The 15,663-nt window shown below is 37.0% G+C and overlaps 1 protein-coding gene across 1 annotated transcript in view; it reads left to right on the top strand.

Moving 5' to 3' along the window:
• Positions 1 to 623: 623 nt before the first annotated feature.
• LOC127948365 (zeta-sarcoglycan-like) overlaps positions 624 to 15,663 on the top strand; it is a 111,591-nt gene continuing 96,551 nt past the window's right edge. Inside the window, exon 1 of the mRNA XM_052544793.1 lies at positions 624 to 818. Within this exon, the coding sequence (XP_052400753.1) occupies positions 624 to 818 (195 nt within the window). The remainder of the gene's footprint in view (positions 819 to 15,663) is intronic.

Here is a 15,663-nt window from a genome sequence, read left to right as displayed (position 1 = left end):
GGAGTTTTGAGGTTACAGAGAGGTTGGGGAGTTTTCGCAACGGATGTGCTTGAGGTCTTTAGTTGAGCCAATGCATGCTGAGAGACTGTGAATTAAAAAGCAAAAGGAATATTTGACAGACAGATGGAGCTTGTGGAAGAAGTGACAATCATCTGTTCACTTTTTCCCCATCCCACGTATTTCCTTGTCCAGTACTATTTTTCACATTCTAGATTTGTTGTAAAACCTACTGTAGAAAGCTGCCTTGTTGCATATTGCCATATTATATATATATATATATATATATATATATATATATATATATATATATATATATATATATATATATATATATATATATATATATATATATACGCAAGCAACAACTATGCATCACAGACACACAAAGACTTGTCTCAAAATTGATTTTAAATCGATTTAATGTTTTACTTTAGCATTTGGGGTTATTACAATTTACTACAACATTTTTTTTTTCTGTTTAAAAATATAATTAATTATTTTTATCCATTATTCAAAATAGATATATAGATGATGCACCACGACTGCATTAAAGAAGAAAAAGCTTGTGAAAATTAAAAAAAAATGTAAAACAAATTCTTTCTCTTCCTGTTCTTTCTCACTAGATGACTCAGGAGCAGTACATCCTGGCATCTCAGCCAAACCCCCTCCAAAGGCCGGGATGTGCTACTGTGTACCCGGTTGGGATTTATGGCTGGCGAAAGCGCTGTCTCTATTTCTTCATCCTTCTCCTCCTTGTCACCATGATCGTCAACCTAGCCTTGACCATATGGATTCTAAAGGTCATGAACTTCACAGTGGTGAGCACTGCTCTTTTGAATTATTATTACTAAATTAAATTAAAGTTAATTTAATTTAAAATTTAAATTTATGCATTTAGCAGACGCTTTTATCCAAAGCGACTTACAGTGCATTCTATCATTATTATTATTTTTTTTTATCCATTTTTACTTATCATTATTTTTATAATTTTTTTCAAGTCACGATAATGCAAATATCAATATTATTTCTGCTTATAATTATGCTCAACTCGTCTTGTGTTATGGCAGTTAATTATGCCAAAAATCATGACGTTTGGAGAGATGTGTTCTTACTACCATTATATTGCAAATAAAGGAATAATTCAAGCCACACACACACACACACATATATATATATATATATATATATATATATATATATATATATATATATATATATATATATATATATATATATATATATATATATATATATATATATATATATATATATATATATATATATATATATACAAACACACACACACGCTGATATATATATATATATATATATATATATATATATATATATATATATATATATATATATATATATATATATATATATATATATATATATATATATAAAAATTTAGCATATACATTTGAAAAGCAATAAGAAAAGTAACATTCATTTTTTTAAGAAAATGTCAATATAGTCACATCTGCTTCTTAGAAACTTTGTCTGCATTTGTTTTTTTGTTTTTTTTCATTGTCCTAAAGTCTCTTTCTGTTGTGTGAATGGCCTTACTTGGATGTTCAGGTGTACTATAAAGCAAGCATGAGGTCACAGAACTTTATTTACCCAGCTGATTTGTCTTTGTTTAACAGCATCTGCTGCACATGCTGGCTATACACAATTACAAAACACGCTGCCTGGATCAGTGGAGTCATGAACCTACTCAAAAATGAACACTCTGTGGTTTGCCTGCCGAAATGGAAAGAAGAAATGAGAGGATTTTGTGGTTTTGTGTAAGCGTGTGTGTGTGTGATTTAGGCAGTGATGGTGTGAGAACTGTGAACTACAATAACTTTTGTAAGAGCCTAGAACTACAATACCTCTTTGTAGAGTTAGCGTGTGTTTGATAACACACAACAGGCTTATGAAACTTATTTTTGGTGTGTGTGTTTATGTGTGGTCTTAGGATTTTGGAGCTTATATCTTTTCATTGTGACTTCGAATGGACCATAAGCACACAGACTTTGTTATCTTAAACTAACTTTGAGTTGTTTGACCTGTATAGTCCCTCTCAGGTGGGTCATAGCAGTGGCAAATTAACAAACCATTTGGTTTAACTCTAAATGGGTCACCAAAGTTTGGATTGTATTACCACATATAGGACATTTCCACCTTGTTACAATGAATATGAAAGAGCTGGCTCAATGATGTACAGTACAACATAAAAAAAAAAAAAAAAAAAAAAAAAAAAATATATATATATATATATATATATATATATATATATATATATATATATATATATATATATATATATATATATATATATATATAATCTGTAAATAAATCTGTAAATATGATTTAAAAAATGAATATGAGACAAAACTACAGAATGTCGCATTTTATTATTGGGTGATTCAATACAAAGTTGTTTTACCAGCGTAGAAGATCAGCACTTTTAGAGTTTCATCTCCCTGTCTGATGTGATAAGTATTGGAACAGTTGCCTCTTAGGGTCTTTCTAAGTGTTCAGCTGTGTCCTGTTGCATTAATTCTTCAGATATTAAAAGCAGGGAATGTGTCTTATCAGTTATATCCATTGCTTCTGCATTCTAAGTCTTGCATTTGATGATGACACACACAAACCAGGATGAAGACGATGAAGCCGACTCTGAAAGAAAAGCAAACAATTTGGATACTAAAAGAAAGGAGGAAGTACTCAATTAGAACTATAGGAAAAACAAAGAGCATGGAAAAATCAAGAGTTTGGAAACTACCGGCGACATCAGCAACCAATGACGGCCTGATCAGGTGAGAAAAACAACAGTAGTTGATGACAGACAAATCATAAAATCCATGAAAATGAACCCTAAAATTCATGTCTGTAAAATCACCAACAACCACCAGAAAGCTGGGGTGATGCTCTGTCAATCTACAGTCCGCAGGAGAATTTGACACAGAATTACAGAAGCTACTCAGCAAGATGCAAACCTCTGATCAGCACCAAAAATAAAAAGGCAGGCAAGATTCTTCACAAATGTGAGCCAGAGTTTTGAAACGAAGTTGATGGATCAATGAGACAAAGATTAACCTTTATCTAGGTGATTGGCAAAAGCAAAAGTGTGGAGAAAAAAGGGAACTGCAAATGATCCTAAGCATACATCCTCATCTATAAAGCTTGGTGGAGGTGATGTCATGGCATGGGCATGCGTGGCTGTCTCTAGAAAAGGACCTCTTCATTTTAATAATGACTTAATGTATGATGTCAGTAGCAGAATGAATTTGGAAGGGTACAAAATCATCTCGGCTACCAATATTCAAGAAAATGCCTCCAAAATCATTAGAAAGCACTTTATATTGGATCAGGACAATGACCCAAAATATCCTGCCAGTTCAGTTAAGGACTTTATCAGGGCAAGAAATGTAAAGTCTAAGATTCCCCAATCTTAAATTTAAATTTCCAGATTTAAATCCGATTGAACATTCATTTCAACAGCTGAAGAGCAGACTAAAGACAGAAACTCCCCAAAACAAGAAACAGTTGAAATCGGGTGCATTAAAGGCTGGAGAAAAGCATTTCAAAGCATAAGAGCAAGATTCTGGTGATGTCTATGGGTTGCAGGCTCACTGATCTGATTGCATGCAAGGGATCTGCAACTAAATATTAACTTTTAATCGTTTACATCTACCTAAAATTCAACTGTTCCAATACTTATGCTCACATAAAATAGTGGGATGAACTCTAAAAGTGTTGCACTTTTATTTGGCAAAACATGTATTAATAAATGTAAAAAAAAAAAAAAAAATTAAAATGTACATGTATAAATATATTAATAAGATGTGGCATTCTGTAGTTTTGTCGCATATTCATCTTTTAATCATATTTGCAAATGTCTTTACTCCACAGTAGATAAAGCAATTTTGTCTTTACTGTTCCAATACTTATGGAGGGCACTATATATATATATATATATATATATATATATATATATATATATATATATATATATATATATATATATATATATATATATATACATATACATAATTTGTAATCAAGTTTTTTATAAATAAACATTATGTATTAAAGTTGGTTTCATATAATCTGAAAACATAACTAAAGGTTCATTCCAAATGGGACATATCCTCTGAATGACTCTTCGGAATGAAAACAATCATGGCCGTTATATTGAAGGGTCATTCCAAACCAAAGTGCTCAAAACTGACCACTTCAAAGGGACCTTCGGAATGAAGGAGTTCAAAGAGTACAACTGATGGACCCTTCGGCCCCCATGATCCTATGCACTGATTTTTTCCATGATGATGCCTCCGTGTTGGCACGGGATGATGACACAGAAGCGCTCTTTAAGAAACAGTTGTTTGGTCCCCTACACCCTTCAACCCTTCAAAGTTCTGACTCTGGAAGGTAAGCCCTTTGAAGGGATTAGGGCATAGGGATGAGCCCTTCCGAATGTAACGGAGGGTAATATGACAACATTAAGTAACGCAAAAGTGAGGTTTGAACAGAAACAATTAGAACAGAGGATACATTTTAACATAAAAGTCCATAAAACAATGTGACTATAAATATATATTAACACGTTTCATGAGTTATTAATTAATAATATGATCATAGAAATTTTGCTTTCAAATATTAATAGTGGTAAACCAGTAAGAAATAGTAACACAAATGTATGTAAATTACATATAATCGCTGGCCTATAGAAACCACAAACTCTGAAATTAACTATTATATCCTTTTAAATAATTCAAATGTAACATTGTTACAGGTATAGATATGTTTTTTGGAACCATAAAATTATTAATTTCTGGCCCCTCTGGATGGTATAGCTCAGTGGTTAAACATGGCTGCAAAAAGGTTGGAAATTCATCCCTCGCAAGGGATGATCCATCACCATGGCTTCTTTCAGCAAGGCACTTAAACCTCAACTTTCCTGGGGGAAATGTACTTTTAATGGGTGCACTGGATGTCACTTTGGTTTTCCTCAAGTCTTTTTTTATTAATATTTAATGTCTTGGTGGTTTCCTGAAACCAAGGTCTGCGTATTCCATACAGAACGATGAGGCAGGCTATTTAACATAATTTTCTTCTTGATAGAAATGTGGCTTAATATTGCATGATTGCACACATTTAGCCCATGCTCAAGACGGAAATGCAGGTCGAGTCTGGCCCATGATTCCAACCCATTTTTTTTTCTGTCATATTTTTAGTGTTTTAATAAAATATAATAATTACATTTAAATTAAATTAAACGTTGCATGATGCATTTACAGTATAAGTATATAGTGATGTAAAGTGACATCTATGTTATCTGAAGCAAACTGTACATACACTCCTGTGATGGCTAACTTAGCTTGTGCAAATCTCCAGCTATACACTCAGACATGGGGCCAACACTTTGACATACTGTAACTCCCCAACATAATTTCCATCTGTCACTATGGCAACCACAGCTTGATAAAGCCATCATAAGTTACATATCTATCCATTTTCACCAATTTCTGTAAAAAATATGTTTTCCAACTCAATTTACCTGCTTGGTCACCAGCTATTCCAGCAGTAATATCCCACAATCCCCTGAGGGCTTACTGCTTGGACTGGATATATATGTATGCAAATCAGCTTGGTCAAGTCAAGTCAATCCTTCCTTACTGTTTTCATAAATGGCCCCCAACAATCAAATATCCACTAAGCTGGCTCAAAACAGCAAGGGGGCAGATGGAGGAAGAGATCGAGATAGTGAGTGAGCGAATGAGAATGAACATCAGGGTTGTGGAAGGGAAAAAAGGCAGATGGGTAATTTCACAGGAGCCGTCAGCAAGTCTCTAGGGTTGGTGGATTCTGCTGTTACGAAATCCAATTGTGCAGATGAATTTCCTTCCCGTTAACCCATGAAGCCGAATATTCCGCTGATATTAGTCAAATCCCTCACTGTGATAAATGTCACACAAGTCATAAGTCTGTCTTGTGTGTGTGTGTGTGTTTGTTGTGAACACAGGAAGTAGCCACAGCTGACTGTGAATGTGAATGAAATGTGGATGTCTTCATTTGGGACGCTATTCATCATTTAAAGGGATAGTTCACCCAAAAAATAAAAATTCTGTCATCATTTATTCATTCCCTCTTGTCATTCCAAAACCGTTTGAAGTATGGATTCTATTTTATTATATATTCAGAACTGTATTTATCTGGCACAATAACAATAAAGATCTAACTTAGGGACAATTATTTGAACATTTACATAAAACCAATGAAACTATAATATAACTGAAGAAATCGGTGTTTAACTAAATAGCTTATTGTATAATTAGTGACTTATTTAATAGAATCATTAATTTGATCTGAGAATGTTTTATCAATATGAATCATGCAAAAAAAAAAAAAAAAAAAAAAAAAAAAAAAAAAAAAAAAACAGACTTACATTTGTTACATTAAACCACTACATTTAGGAATAAATCAATTAATAATACTAATTTTGCTACACGTCCCCTTGGAATTATAAGGTTATATCTGCATTCCGAGTAGTTTTGAGATTCTGAGCTTCAAAGTTTTTGTATTCCATTCGACTGTATAGATACAACTTTGTTGTTTATTTTAATAAAAAGTCCCAAAATATACAGAACATAAAAAATATACCACATAAATATGTTGTCACTGATTAAGAATATGTGAATAACTCAATTTTGACAAAAATGTCAGATATAACCTTATAATTATAATTATAATAATACAGCTCATGATTTGCTTTGCTTTGGTTTGCTCTTCAATTTAGTTGCAGGGTTAAAATAATAATGAAACATATGAATGGTTGTACAAAAAAAAAAAAAAAAAAAAAAAAAAAAAAATATTGGAAAGAAAATGTAATTTTACATTTTGTGTGCAGTTTGCATTAGGCTACTTCTCAGGAATTTTTTTTTTTTTTTTTTTTTTTTGTGAGTTTGTTCTAATAGGTAAGAGACACAGAGAGTGTGTATAGAGAGAAAGATCAAGAAAGTGGACCAAAGAACTTTACATCTTTGAACTTTGAGTGAAGGCAAGTAATGCATTTGCCCTCTTTCAGAGGAAGTGCGGAGATGTTGTCACACAGCCCTCTCTCTTTGTTCCCCTCCATCAGTCTTTTCCTTATTCTCTGTCTCTTTGTGGAATGCATCTGATCTCTCGCTTTGTGTGCATCTGGTTGAAAGACTGTTTTGAAAGTTGGTGCATTATAAGCAGATAGAGGGAATTCATTGATTTTCTTTCTGCATCAAACTGTGTCTCTGTGTGTACAGTACTGTACATGTGTGTGCTTGAGCATGAAAGTGCTAGGTTACCATGTGTGATGGTTTGTTTGAAAATGCAGTCTTGTAGGCAGAAAAGCTTTTTTTGTTTGTCTTTTTTCGCAGTCAACCTGAAACTTTATATGTTTCAAGTTTTATGTAAGAAAAGTCATACTAACATCAAGCATTTCACATAAATTTGAAGATTGGATTTTGACCATGCATTTATAATAGCAAAGGAATATCTCCATTGCACAAAATATATTTTAATGTAGAAAAGGTTTCTGCATATTATTGTAATGTTCTTAAAAATAATAATAATAAAATACAAATAAAAACTTTTGGGACCTTAATCTTTAAGAGTTTAGTGGCATTATCTAAGAAGCATGAAATATCCTTCTCACGATAATCCATGTTTATCAATGCATTGATGTATTCAAACCCTACTAGCTTGAAATTAGTTTAGATTAGTAACTGAGATGATTCATCCAAGCATATCTTTGATTCATAGCAGTTTTCCCTCATTATTTCAAAACTGAATATTACAGAGCAAGCTGGTTTTGATATAAAGGGCAAGGCAATCATTTATGCATGCTTCCTGTTTGGTCTGCTTATTAGAGATTTGATGAATAAGGTTCCACATTTGAATGATTGCTTCCTGATTGTTTATTGAGTTTCAATGTCATGGGTCGCAGCAGTAAAAGGACAGAGTTAGTAGTATGCCTGTGTGTGCACACTCATTTCACTTTCAGATGAAACAAAAGCTGTTGCTGTGAAAATTATTATAATCTTAAGTGTTTTCTTTCTTTTTCTTTTTTTATGCACATGAGCTGTTCAATACAATACAAGCAGAAAAGGTTTAAATTCAAAAACCACAAAGCCTTAGGCAGAGAGAGAGAGAGAGAGAGAGAGAGATTTATAATAAAAGAAAGAGATAACCATTGAATGTATAGCATTATTTTTTCCCCCCAGTATTTGGTGTATGCATTTCAATGCTGTCCCTTTTGTCTTCCTGTTGATATTGTTGGCCTTACAGTCTTAAACAAGTTCCCTTTCAGTCGGTCACTCTCGACGCCACGTAGGTGACAGACGCAAAATGGGATATCGCTTCGATATACCAATCTACTTCGAGTGTAAACTAAACGAGCCAATGCACATCGGCATGCAACTATTGCATCCAGCTGCCGCTGATCACAGCGTGAGTATAAGAAGACAGCAGGTGCAATGCATACCAGCTTTTCGTTTCGTTAGTATCGCTCTGCTAAACTGTGTCTGCTGTGAACTACGAGTTCAGCACTCTCTCAAAAGCTTCGTGTGTTGGCGAGACTGCGCTTTAGCGGCCGTCGTTCCAGTGTCGAGTGGATTGCACACTTCAGGTTGAACTACCCCTCTGTTGCAAGCGGCCAATTCCCCTGTGTGACTCAGCACTAAAAGAGCATGTACTAAAGAGCAAATTTCTCTAAAAGAGCTTCACGGGTGCGTATTTGTAAAGATGATGGATCATCCTTATAAGGATGCCGTTTCGTGCGTTTCTGGGTGCGGTCGTTACCTGGCAACGGGTGATGGTCACAATCACTGCCTCACATGTCTGGGCAAGCACGCTGACGTGGCCTTCGTGGATGAGTCATCTTCTCACTGGGAAGATGACCATCCCGGAGCTGCGAACCAGGCTCTCCTACTTTCGTGGGGCAGAGTCCCATTGCTGCTGCCGCGATCTCGGTCTCGTTCTGGCGGCCGACAGATGAGAACCACTTCCGGCAGTAGCAGCACTTCCGGCACTTGCGGGAAGAGATCGCAGTCCTACTGGCAAAGGACGCGATAGAGCCGGTCCCTCCAGCCGATATGAGGACAGGGTTTTACAGCCCTTACTTCATTGTGCCCAAAAGAAGGCAGTGGGTTACGACCGTTCTTGGATCTGCGAGTTTTGAATCAGGCCCCTCACCGGCAACCATTCAAGATGTTGACACAAACGCATTTTTGGGTGCGTCCGTCTCCAAGATTGGTTTGCAGCGATCGACCTGAAGGACGCATACTTTCATGTATCCATCCTTCCACGCCACAGACCTCTTCTGTGGTCTGCGTTTCGAAGGACGGGCATATCAGTACAAGGTCCTGCCCTTCAGGCTGTCCCTGTCTCCCCGTGTCGTCACGGAGGCAGCTCTTGTTCCCCTCAGAAAGGAGGGTGTTTGCATTCTCAACTATCTAGACCATTTGTTGATACTAGCACAATCTCGGGATCAGTCGTGCGAGCACTGGGAATTGGTGCTCCAGCACTTGAGCCTGTTGGGCCTTCGGGTCAACTGGGAAAAGAGCAAACTCTTGCCGAGGCAGAGGATTTATTTTCTCTTTATGGAGTTGTATTCGGTCGAACAGACAGCATGCCTCACAGAGGAACGTGCTCAGTCGGTGCTATCCTGCTTGAATATGTTCAAGGGCAGGACAGCGGTCCCACTGAAACAATTTCAGAGGCTCCTGGGGCATATGGCGGCTGTGGCACTAACACTGCTCGGCCTGTTACATATGAGACCGCTCCAGCACTAGCTTTATGGCCGAGTCCCGAGGTGGGCGTGGAAGTGCGGCACTCACCGAGTCCAAGTTACACTGGTCTGTCACCAAACCCTCACCCTGTGGTCAGATCTTGCATTTCTCCGGGCTGGGGTTTAGACGGGCCCGCAGCTGAAGTGGCACATAAGTTGCCTAGAGTTGTTAGCAGTGCACCTTGCTTTGAACCGTCTCAAAGGTCTCTTAAAAGGCTAGTTTGTGCTGGTCCGAACGGACAACACTGCAACGTTGTGTACATCAACAGACAAGGTGGTCTGCGCTCCCATCGCATGTCACAACTCGCACGCCACCTCCTCCTTTGGAGTCGGAAGGTTCTGAGGTCCGGGCTTTCTCAATCGTACAGCTGACGAGCTGTCTCGAGCAATGCTCACGGGAGAATTGCGACTCCATCCCCTGATGGTCCAGCTGATTTGGAGACAAAATTCGGAGCCGCTCAGGTAGACCTGATTGCTTCTCCAGATACCTCTCACTGCCAGTTGTCCTACTCCCTGACCGAAGGAACTCTCGGCACGGACGCACTGGGACACAGCTGGCCGCGGGGCCCTACGCAAGTATGCGTTTCCCCCAGTGAGCCTTTTTGAACAGACACTGTGCAAAGTCCGGGAAGACAATGAGCAAGTCTTGCTAGTGGTGCCGTATTGGCCCACTCGGACCTTGGCGACCCCTAACATGTTCGCTAGGTTCTATAGCCTTCGTGTAGTGCCGGTATGCTCCTGTGTTCTCACCTCAAACGGGTAGTGGTACTGAGAGGCCCTGGTTAGTGTCGGCTTGCTTAAACTGCTCCAGAATGTCTGTACTGTAGACCCTGTTGAGATCCTCCATCACCCTAGGCAGCTGGACGTGGCGGAATGTCCGGTGCCAGGCCTTCATGATGAATCCGTGACAACCATGGAAGGCTGGGTTCCATATTGAGACCTAAGTGGTACTCATATGTGTATAGCCCACGGTATAGCCTTTAGAGCCTGTGTTTCCCCGGCAGACTTCTGCCTTCCCAAGAGGGTTTAAATCACCTCATATTTATCCATATACTCCTAAACGGATGCTAGATGTGTATTTGCCCCCGAGACCTTCTTCGGGAAGGATGGGGCTTCCGCAGCATCCCTGTTCCAAGCGGAACGGGTACGTTTTCCCAGCTTTAACCAGTCTCACCCAGTGAGGTAGTGCTTTGACAATGGTGAGTGGAACTACTTGTTCCGGCCCCGGCCTACACCTAATAGGGGCACAGGCGGCTCGCACAGGGCACTGGAGGAGGCAGCACCCTTGGCACTTTGGTAGATCCCATTTTGCGTCGATCACCGACGTGGCGTCGAGAGTGACCGACTGAAAGGGAATGTCTCGGTTACGTATGTTAACCCTTGTTCCCTGAAGGAGGGAACGGAGACGCCACAGTGTGATCAGTGGCAGCTGGATGCAATAATTGCATGCCAATGTGAATTGGCTCGTTTAGTTTACACTCGAAGTAGATTGGTCTATAGAAGCGATATCCCATTTTGTGTCGGTCACCGACGTGGCATCTCCGTTCCCTCCTTCCGGTAATGAGAGTTAACATACGTAACCGAGACGTTTTTTCTAGTCTTAGAATCGAATTGGCTGAGAGGAGTGCTATATTATAGTGATAACTACAGCTATTTCACCTTTTTTATCACTCCACTTGCGGTATTTCTTACTGGAGTGTCACGGATGCCCAGATAATTTTTCTCTAAATAGTTCTATAAATTCTATAAATAATACAGGTTTTAATACTGTCTCATTAAACTAGCAATTGTTCCAGAGCAAATAGTTTTGGCTGAGGGCAAAGTCTATCACGTTATATTTTATGTAACTTTAATGCTGTATGTCAGAGCGCTGACTTTGTACATTTTACTGAATTTGTACATTTGACTGAATTTGTTTATTACTGTTGTTTATTAGATGTTATTATTTAAAAATATATTTTATATTAATAATAGTAATAATTAGGGATGCACCGAAATGAAAATTCTTGGCCGATACCGAAAACCGAAAAAGAGAAAACCAAGGCCGAAAACCGAAACCGAAACACCGAAAGAAATTATGCCAATTATTAGTACCATTGCATTTATTGCTATGACCGTGTACTAACTTTACTAAAATTAAGACATTGCAATTGCATAAATTAATATTAAAGTTTCAAAGATAATTACAATTACAAAACTTATTAAAAACATAAAAATACATAATTACAAATGATGCAAATATTTATTAAGCACATTGCAACAATGCACAGTATAAAATAAAATCCAAACCAAAAATGTATCCCACTCATGTGTATATTTAATAATAATGTACAGGCCTACTGACCTGCAGAAAGGTTTTAAAATGAACAGTTCTCTCATAAAAACAAAGTGCATTTAGGTGAAGTGCATTTGAAATTGTTCTCTGTAGGACTAGAAAGTGCATTACTTCTCCAGTATAGGCAGGGTTGTCACTTCTGGGGATGGGGACTTCAGACAGTTAACCATCTAGCTGTTGAGCAGTTGAGCTTGTCATCTGCCTGACATTTGAGAAATATTTGAGAGAGTGTATTTAAATAAGGCCAGGGCATAAATAAACATTTTTATCAAATTAAAAAATAGCAGAAATCTAGCAGAAAATGTAGCATAAATATGGCTACAATCTGATATTATGTATGTATGTGTGTGTGTGTGTGTGTGTGTGTGTGTGTGTATATATATATATATATATATATATATATATATATATATATATATATATATATATATATATATATAGTAGCCTAAGAACAAAATAGCCAACGTATTATTATTATTTGAGGCCCTTTCTTGCAGAATTCCACTGAACATATCAGACAACGATGGTGCATGCTACTCATCTGGTGCAGAGACGAGTCTTTTTTTCTGAGCTCTGGTCTGTCTCCTGCACTTGGCGCTTCTCCGTCTCCACGCGGGTTCTCCGCATCCAGCGCGGCCTGGATCATTTCTCGTGCGCGCTGCCTTATTTCCGCATCCAAGTAATGGTTTTATAACGCGGATCAAGCACATTCGCGATGAAGTGCAGAGGATCCGAAAAGATCTCAGTGAGACGTGTGCTAACATACTCTATAAGACTGTACTTTTCTTTGTTTTTAGTTCGTGGTCCGTCTTAATCTCTTTGTTAGGAGACGCTTTAGTGCTGCGAATAAAGGAATACGAAGAGAGAGAATGTTCTCACTGGTGTGAAGTGAATGTCGCGTGTAGCTCGTGGTCTGCGCTATGCAGGTGCACATGCAGGTGCACGTGCAGGTTGCGGTTTCTGTTTGCGTCATCACAACATTTCGGCCGTGTTGTTTCGGTGATAAAAGTCTATCGGCCGAAAACCGAAAAAGGCTATTTTCGGCCGGAAATTTTCGGTGGCCGAAATTTCGGTGCATCCCTAGTAATAATTAATCATATTATTTAGTATTGGGAAACATTGTGTGTGTTTTTGATGATGATTAGATCCATAATTAGATGGGACAAGTGAATGCTTTTTATGAGTTAGTCAGCAATAATTACTTTATTTTTTTTTTTTAAAAAGAGACTGAAACAGGGCTGTAAACAAGACTATTGCTTTTAATTTCAACAGCAGCTTTCAAGACGCAGCTAACAACTGGAAATTGAAAATCACCCTTAACAGATGAAAGGATAGTACAACAAAGATATCGATACCTTTCCACTGGTGCAGGTAATCACAGTCTCTCTCTCATAATAATCTACATAATACAGTGACCTCTTAATACAGTAATATAATTAGCTTTCAATGAAGCTCCTCAACATTCCTCCATAACTAGTTCTAAAGTGGCATTTTTGAATTAGTAATGGAGGCTTGGGCTCAGCTTTTTAATTGTCAACTTGACTTTAGAATCAGTGGTGCAAGGAAGTAATTAGCATAAAAGAGGGTTTAAAATACACTCTGTTGTTGCTTCTTATGTTTTCTTTGAAATTTTGTATAAACGCAATATCACACTCGTAGCAGTACAATATGGCTGTATATCGGCACACTGTGATATGTGTGTGTGTGTGTGTGTTGTTGTTGTTGTTGTTTTTGTATTACACCACATTTGCATGTATTCATATTCACATTAAAAAAAAAAAAAAAAAAAAAAAAAAAAAAAAAACACATGATAACCAGTCACTAAATAGACTGATTCATTAACATAAATTCATCACAGTAATGATTCCTTGATCATTTCTTATCGGACACAACAAAAAAAAAAAACATGATTTGTGGTTTAATGAAAGGGGTCAATTGCAAACTGGACGATTTACTGGCTGAGTGATTCTGAGTCACGCTGCTAATTCAGAAAGGCTCTTGCAATTCATTTTTTTTCTCTCCTTTGGAATAACGTGCACGGATGAACAGTGAAGAATAAGACCAGAATGCGTATTAAGAAAATAAATGGGGTCAATTATGATTTGAATTTGTTGAATTTAAAACCATGTTGCTCCAGGGGAATTGTCGCTATATTAGCTTGGAAGTTGCAGAAACAAATTCACCAGCGATTCTGGTAGGTTATACAACACTGTTACGAAACTCTACTTTTGTACTTATGCAAATACATAATTATCATATTTAAAAAGCTGATTGTATGACAATATACATGGATGAGGAATATTCAGACATTCATCCAGCATAAACCATCAGCATATTTGCGTGTTTTTAGTTGCTAATAGATTAAACTTTCTTCCAATTTGTTTGTTTCCTGGCCAGTTGTGACAGTATTTTGATTCAAAAGTGAGGTATGACAAAACAGACAGGACAGACGTTAAGAAAATATGGCTCTTGTAATCACTGATCTGTCATAGCGAGACATGCTCTTAATATAAATAATTGTGTGTGCGTGCTTTGTGCATCTAATATTACGTTCCCTGTGTACACCAATATTTCTGACACATATAGCGTGGATCCATTTTAATGCTGTTTTTGGGTGTGTGTGTGTGTGGAAGGAGAGATGGAGGAAGTGAGGAAGCAAAAGACTGCTGACTGCACTGATCCGTATCTGTAGTGAGAAGAGGTCTGGAGAGTGGGAGATATTCAGAGCAGGGTGTTGTTTTGCTGCCTCTTTTGACAGCTAATCCACTGAAAAGTGAATAATGGCAGGACTAGCTGTTTCAGTATTGTTTTAAGAAACACCAATCAGCACTTTTAGTCGAGGCACACCTGAATTCTCACTTCACTTCTGCAGTATATCACCTACCCATCAGGCTTAATGCTCCCCGAAGAGTTCAGCGGGTCAGCAGAAGGCTTGTGTATGCGTGCTGCTTTAACAAATGGTTGAATAAATTGAAAGACAGCCATAGTTTTATGACTTCTTTGTGAAACTTAGTTTGTTTGTTTTTTAAAGTGGAAACGCAGACATTTCTTAAAATAAATGTTTGATGTACTCAATGCCTTCATGTGCTTGATGGAAGATACTACTTACGCTACTGTTCAGAGGATTAAGGTTGATTTTTAAGTACAGTAAAAAATAAAATAAAAATAATATTTTCAAATATTATTAAAGCTTAAAATCACCTTTTTTATTTCAATTAATTTTAATTTAGAAATCATTCTAATATGATAATTTAGTCTTAAATAAGATTAAGTCTATTTAATGCTCAGGAAAAATATCTTATTATCATTAGTAAATAATAAGAATATTTTACAATGATAAAATTTTTTTTTGAAGTACTATTTCTTTTTTTTTTCTTTTTTTGGCAAAAATATAAATATCTTTATTGTCACTTGATTCAAAACATGAATTTCCTACATCATTGTTGAATAAAATGTTTAAATGAATATTTCACCAAAAAATAAAAGCAAATTAAAAAAATTATAATAATAATTC

Source organism: Carassius gibelio, chromosome B1 (genome assembly GCF_023724105.1).
Source record: "Carassius gibelio isolate Cgi1373 ecotype wild population from Czech Republic chromosome B1, carGib1.2-hapl.c, whole genome shotgun sequence".
Classification (NCBI taxonomy): domain Eukaryota; kingdom Metazoa; phylum Chordata; class Actinopteri; order Cypriniformes; family Cyprinidae; genus Carassius; species Carassius gibelio.
Note: the sequence above shows the minus strand (reverse complement) of the source record. Positions and strands in the feature narration are given on the sequence as shown.